Here is a 7648-nt window from a genome sequence, read left to right on the forward strand (position 1 = left end):
AGGTATGTGAGTCACTGCATAGGTGAGGATAATGAGGGTATATTAATAGCATTTATTCCATGCGTTTTATTCCCTAACAAACCAGACAGGGATAAGGAAGATAAAGACCTGAAAGAAACAAGAAGTTCTTGAAAGCAAAGCTTCCCTGGTCAAAAAAGATTTCTCCCGATATATTCCATTCAATAGAAACTCCTTGGGGGTTACTAAGATCTTTTTTGAAAACGAAATTATTCCTTCAGGAAGTTCAGGCCTTATTTACCTCCATGGGAGATTGACTTACATAAAACTAATGTTTCAAAGCTTCTGGAAAAATGAAGGCTTGTATGAGAGCAGAAAGGAAAGCTTTGAATTTTAGAGTGGAAGGAAAAGCTATTCTTTATTTGCAGATAGCAGTCATTTATTCATTCAACAAATGAATGAATAAATGAATGAATAAATGACTGCTATCTGCAAATATTTAGTGAATGCCTACTATGTGCCAAGTTCAGCTAGGCACATAGTAGGCATTCACTAAATACTTCATGGCAGGAAGTGCAATGCAGAGAATAAAGCAGAGAAGCTGGACAGGGAGAGTGCATATGAGGATACTGCAGTTTTTCTTGGGCAGTCGAGGAAGGCCAGGAACTACTGGCCTATAGGCTATAGAGGAGGTAAAGAAATGCAAAAGTGGTTCAAAAAGATAGGTGGGGGGACACAACAAAAGCAAGCATTGTCACGCTGTAATTTTGCACAGAATCCTATTTTCTTTACTTTTCCAGTTGAAATTCCAGCCATAGGGATCTTACCCGGGTCATGAAGCAAATCTCAGCTTCCCCAGTTCTCTCCAGTCCATTTGTTTCAGTGCAGCTGATATTGCTCTATGTTTAGCCCTTCCTCTACTTGAAAATGGGAGTGAAAATGAAAAGAAACAAGGCAGAAAGAGAAGCGTGTGATTCTAGCCTTCTTCCTCCCTTTGCCATCCCAGTTCTACATTTAAATGCCCTCTCCATTGTGAAAACTTTAGAACACGCCTCTGCAATTTCACCAGGCTGCTGGCCTGTACAGTAAGGATGTAACTTTACAAAATATACTGTGCTAGGCACTTTACTGTGATGCATAATGCAACACATTCTTCTTGACAAAGAAGAGAGTGATTCTGCCCATTGAGAAATGCAAAAGAAAATACATCTGTCTCATTGAATTTATTAATAGGAAAGAGGTTATCTTTTGATTCCTCGATGAAATCTTTACTATTTGGAACCATTAGCTTATCTTCTCTAATCAACTTCTCTGCTTCCACATTTTCCATTTTTTAGTAATAACTCCATTCACCATTACACAAAAACCCATGTTATTACATTTGGTCATTACATCATTAATGAGTAAAGTCAGAAATTTAAAAAATAGACAACATCTCACATAAAAGAACACAAAGGGTATACTTAATATAAAAATAAACACTGTGAAAGCAGATGAGTTTATAAAAGAAAAGTTAACTAAATCAACGATCGAATTTGTTTCTTAACAGCTTTATATGCCATGGAAATTAAAGTTGAAAAAGACTTGAAGACTGGAGAAAGTACAGTTCTGTCTTCAATACCTCTGCCATCAGATGACTTTAAAGGCACAGGAATAAAAGTGTATGACGATGGGCAAAAGTCAGTATATGCAGTAAGTTCTAATCACGGTGCAGCATACAACGGCACCGATGGCCTGGCACCAGTTGAAGTAGAGGAACTTCTGAGACAAGCCTCAGAGAGAAACTCTAAATCCCCAACGGAGTATCATGAGCCTGTATATGCCAATCCTTTTTATAGGCCTACAACCCCACAGAGAGAAACGGTGACCCCTGGACCAAACTTTCAAGAAAGGATAAAGATTAAAACTAATGGACTGGGCATTGATGTAAATGAATCCATACACAATATGGACGATGGACTTTCCAAGGAAAGGAGCAACAGCTTCAATCATATCAGTCCCATTCGGCCAGTACCTCACCCCCGATCAGTGATTCAACAAGAAGAAGAGACAGTACACACCCCACAAAAGAGGCTAATTCCTTGCGAAGAATCAAATGTCATACAGGACAAAAAGGCGCCCTCTCCGAAGGCAAGGCTGAGCCCCAGAGAGACAGTATTTGGGAAATCTGAACACCAGAATTCTTCACCCACTTGTCAGGAGGACGAGGAAGATATCAGATATAATATCGTTCATTCCCTGCCTCCTGACATAAATGATACAGAACCAGTGACAATGATCTTCATGGGGTATAAGCAGGCAGAAGACAATGAAGAAAACAAGAAGCTTCTGACAGGATATGATGGGATCATCCATGCTGAGCTGGTTGTGATTGATGGTGAGGAGGAGGAGGATGAAGGAGAAGCTGAGAAACCATCCTACCATCCCATAGCTCCTCATAGTCAGGTGTACCAGCCAGCCAAACCAACACCACTTCCTAGAAAAAGATTAGAAGCTGGTCCTCATGAAAACACAAATTATAAATCTCCCCACAAAAATTCCATATCTCTGAAAGAGCAAGAAGAAAGCTTAGGCAGCCCTGTCCACCATTCCCCATTTGATGTTCAGACAACTGGAGATGGGACTGAGGATCCATCCTTAACAGGTAATAAAAATGACAAGGCATGCCACTGCTGTTCTGTCATGTGACCTGCTTCTCTTGTGCTAACACAGTCTTGCTTTCAGGCTTCTTTGACCACCTCATAAAACTCATATGCACTGAGTTTTTTTATTAATGCTGATAGGAATTATTGTCACCCCAGTAAAGTGATTCAGTCATTTCAAAAGATAAAGAAAGTAAAAATAAATCATTGCCTTATTTGATATTGTATTGATGAACTTTAATAACTTGAATTTCATCTTGTATCAGGGTATGGTGCTGCTTGTGAGTGTATTTGGGTCACTAATATGTTGGATCATCAATTACATATCTTTTCCCACTAGAATCTGATGACTATTTTATTTATGCCTCACAGTGATTTAAACTTCTTATATAAGTTAACAAATTGCCTTAATTTTGAAACAAAATACAAGAAACAAATTTTATTTTCAGAGCATTTTATTACTTTGCTGTATCTTGTTTCTCTACACTTCTATAGTTTCATTAATTTTATTTCCCTAATTTTTCTACATTTTAAAATAGAACCTTACTTTATCTTGTCTTTTCTATAAACTTTAACTTTGCATAGTCTTCCCCAACTTAGCATATTTATCTTTTCTATTTTCTATATATTTGCATTTCTCATTCTTTGTAAAATTTTTATAGCTTTATAGCCAACCAGCTATTTTAGCATTGAATAGAAAATAACTTTTAACACTTTTTTCCTACAAAAGTGATAGCTTCCCAATTTTAGATTCCTTGTTATGACTTTAATGTTATATTCTAGTTATCATGTATAAAGAATAAATAAGAACCTGACAAAATCAGTTATAATAGCTGTACTCACCTCGGCTAAAGATGTAAATCAAATTACCTAGACATATGGTTTCTATGTTTCTGCTAGGGGTAGTAATTTTAAATGTCTCTAATGGAAGGATTCTCATTAAAAAGCAATAAATATTAAGTACAGCCTAATTTCACAGTAGAACCTGATAATTGTATGGAAGTATGGTAACACCTGCATAATTCAATAATATTTCTTCCTCTACACCCAATTAACCCAGTATTAGGTTGCCAATAATACAGTAAAATGAACCCTCTCCCATTATTTTAAGTAGTTAAAGTAGGTATCCCAAATATAAATTTAATTACCTGAAGAATTTCTAAGTTTTTGGAAAGTGTACACGTATATAACTTCCTCAGAGTTGACTGGTATGTCCCACAATGGAAAGTTGCAGATACTAAGTTTCTTTCCATTTTAAGAAAGAGCTTTGTTCACTGATCAAACTTTGCCATCTTAAACTCATTTTAAAACTGAAAAGCACAGAAGACAGAAAAGAGGAACATGCTGTTTATGGTCAACAGTAGTGGCATTATCCACTATAAAACCCCGTTTCTGAACTAGGATGTTAGCCAGCTCCTCCTGAACACCCTTATTTCTTCCCCTCTAACCTTGTCAACACATTTACCCCATGGAAAATGACAGGAAGTGACTAACATTTCCAGACAACACTAATCATGCCCCTGAACTAAAACAATGAAAACAGGAAAACCTATTCCAGACAAAGTAACAATACAGAGTTCTGTACTATCAATCAAAGTATCTTACAAACAGAATGCTCCAAATTCCTTGCCTTCCACCATGATATTGTTTTACATTGCTGTTTTCCAATTCAGCATACACACTACAGAGCTGATGTGTATTTTTTAAAATGGGTTTTTAAAATAAGTAAGTCACAGTGTCATATGCCCTCAGGGGCCATACATATACACAGAATACATAACTACCTATGCATTTCAATTTCACAAACACCAAATGGGTTGAGCTGCTTCCCCTAACTCCCCCCAAAAAATGCTTATGATACTTGAAAACTCACCATTTAGGTCAATTCCTTTATCTGTGGTATACATCACCTGTTTAAGATAAATAGCCCTGGTAGGCATAATAGTTAAGAATTGTTAGTCTCTTTTCCCATAGTAAAAATATGGTTATCAATGCCTTATCTAAGAGAAATATTAATTTGGAAAACAGCAGGAAGAAGAAAGAAATGGAAAAAGGTAGAGCCTGGAGATTTTAAAGACAAGATTTGTTAGTCAAAATTTTGAACAGAGTAAGACATGACAGAAAATTCAGGCAACATTATGTCCATCTGCTAATGTAAATATAACAGGTTCATAAGATAAAGCTCAATGCCAGACACTTCCACCATTGCATGGCCCCAGCCAGCTTTGCTTGGGAGCTCACTGCTATCTCCACCAATCAGGGGGTAGTAGTTGGCTTTCTTTGGTAGTCCTCACCAACCTAGTCTTGTACTTCCAGCTCTGTTCTGTCCTCTTAGAGATGTCAGTGGCATTCCAGGATGAAGTGGTGGGGACCTCAGCTCTGGGAGCTCACATGCCATTGGTGCTGATTGCCAATCTGCAACAGCCATTGGGGTCCAAGGGATACTGAGAGTAAGGAGACCACCAAGTTCAGTCAGCTGAAACCATGCATCTGAATTGCTATGGGAAGAAGAGGCAGGGATCACAGAACAGCAGAAAATAGGAGTAAAAAGGAGAGCTGATGGCCCAGGGTTTTTAGCTGCTAAACCAAGCCTTCTATTGCCAACATGCTCTGGCCCCGTGCATTTACTGGAACTCACACCATGTACTTGCCATAGGCTTGAAAATAGGAGAGAAAGGAAAGCAGACTCTAGCAAACTTCTCTGAATGTCCACAGCACACAGAATGTGCCTGATTTATGGAATTTTACGGTGAAGAATGACTGTAAGAAAAAGCAGTTTGCCCCTGACTTGAGACTCTTAGAAAGCTCCTCACTCCTACTCTCTTTTGTTGGTAGGGGCAAGGTAGAGGCCCATAAAATCCAACAGTGGAAACTTCATAAAGTCTTACCTTCTGCCTTCTGTTCACCTTCTGCCATGTAACTACAGCCTCTCCCAGCAATCGACACCTGCTTGCTACAGAGCACATTCTCTCAGCTCATCCTAAATTCTAGGGAAGACTCTTGGCCCTGCCACTGGAAATGATCATCCCTCTTACAGTTTCAGGGACATAATGCTCTTTAACATCATTGAAATGGAAATATTTCATATAAGTGGAGTGACAATTAAAATGATCATGGTCTTGTTACAGAATTAGATCCCATCCCTTCTCATATTTGTGCAAAAAGGCTTCTTAGGCATGGGGTCATTTCCATCGTCAAAGGGTAACCAGTATATGGCACAGAAATGAGAAAAACATATCTTCCATTTTATTTTTTAATTAAACAAAATTGTGCAATCAGTTACATAGCTGGTTCTTGGGCCATATTACATGTGAATGTAATATTAGATCATTATTATAATATTTAGATCAGTGCCTTGAAAGCATTTCTAAACTTTTGGAACATGACTAAGGCAGCTATACACTGAAATCCTAAATAATAAGGATAGAACACCAACATACTTGTCCAGAATACCAGAAGAGTGTTATACATTCTAAATCTACATTTTAAAAAAATGCTTTCTACATTCAATATATTATTAGCAGAAGAATATATCCAAAAAGATGTATTTGCCATTTTAAAGCATACTTATATCTTGACAAAGACATTTTATAATCACTCACTAATATCTTGACAAAGACATTTTATAATAACTGTTAATTACTGGTTCATGTTGTTTCATTCATAAAGAAATTTGTTTTTCTTATTGTATATCCAAAGGCCAGAGCTCCTTTGGGAAAGGAAATTTAATGAGCTAAAAGCAAACACAGTCATGAAATAGAGTTTAAGTGTCCCCACCTTTTTATTTTGGCAGTATGTAGCTCAGAAATGTGTGTAAAACACAATCATCAACCTGTAGGAATATATTTGTATGGCTAACAGGGAAATGGTGCACTAATCCTGTATTTGTTCCACTTGTGCTGTGTTTGCTCTACTAATTTTTCTAATCTTTGTAGAAATAGGTTCCTTCTAGTTCTGAACCTGCTTCTGCCCTAAGTTAACCATAGCTTATTATTTCTACTATCTTTTTGTGCTACTAAATCAATGCTCACATTGTTGGATAAAACCATCTGAGGTATGTTTAAACTTTCCTGCATTCTATGAATGGTCATTTAGTGTAAAAATTGAGGATTTTTTTATAACTCTCTTTTTTTCTTTTATTGCAGCTTTAAGAATGAGAATGGCAAAGCTGGGGAAAAAAGTGATCTAAGAGGTGTATTGCCTACATAAACATCCTTTGGAGAAGACACTAAGAAGCATTTGCAAATTTCTCTGCTGGATATTTTGTTTATTTTTTCTAAAGTCCAAAAAGTTATCATTACAGTGTACCATATTAAGCCATGTGAATAAGTAGTAGTCATTATTTGTGAAAATTTCCCAAAAAGCTGGGGAGAACAAATGTGTAACTTTTCCAGTTACTTGATATGATTCAGTGGGGGAAAACCAGCATTTTCTATTGTATTGATACCAAAGCATTTCTAATAAGAGCTTGTTAAATTTAAGAATAAAGTTATTTAAAATATTCTGAGTATACCATATTAACTGGCATTGTAATTTTGATGATACAAAGATTGGAAGATCATAGGAAAGCATTTCACTTCATCACAGAAATAGTCAACTCTGACAAGTAAATATGTCATCCTGAATTAATAATACCTTTATGAAAGTACATCCTTCTGATAAATATCATTTCAATTGGCTTGGTACAGACTGCAAACCCTTGCACATAGCCAAAATGTGCATCCCATAATGATCCTTAGATTTGAGGACTGGGTTTGGATCGTCTAGCCAGTACACAGATGATAACTGGCACATTCATCCTTCTTAAATCATCATCCTTTCTTTCACTCAGTTTAATGTGAGCCCTGTGGCGCAATGACTGATTATGACCTCAGGGTGCTGGATAGAGGATGCCCCATACCCTCAGAGAGCACACATCTGGTCTAATACTTGACTGATTCTTGTGAACAAGTTAGACGGGGGTGGCCAATCTTTTGGCTTCCCTGAGCCACATTGGAAGAAGAATTGTCTTGGGCCACACATAAAATATACTAACACTAACAATAGCT

At 37.1% G+C, this 7648-nt stretch overlaps 1 protein-coding gene across 2 annotated transcripts in view; it reads left to right on the forward strand.

Moving 5' to 3' along the window:
- Nucleotides 1-7258, forward strand: part of PALMD (palmdelphin) — a 50565-nt gene extending 43307 nt beyond the window's left edge. For both annotated transcript variants that reach the window (XM_017547585.2, XM_017547586.2), the window contains exons 8-9: nt 1508-2602; nt 6746-7258. In XM_017547585.2, the coding sequence (XP_017403074.1) occupies nt 1508-2602; nt 6746-6789 (1139 nt within the window). In that variant the 3' untranslated portion in view covers nt 6790-7258. The remainder of the gene's footprint in view (nt 1-1507; nt 2603-6745) is intronic.
- The last annotated feature ends 390 nt before the right edge of the window (nt 7259-7648 follow it).

Source organism: Cebus imitator, unplaced genomic scaffold (genome assembly GCF_001604975.1).
Source record: "Cebus imitator isolate Cc_AM_T3 unplaced genomic scaffold, Cebus_imitator-1.0 Scaffold199, whole genome shotgun sequence".
In the NCBI taxonomy this organism is placed as follows: domain Eukaryota; kingdom Metazoa; phylum Chordata; class Mammalia; order Primates; family Cebidae; genus Cebus; species Cebus imitator.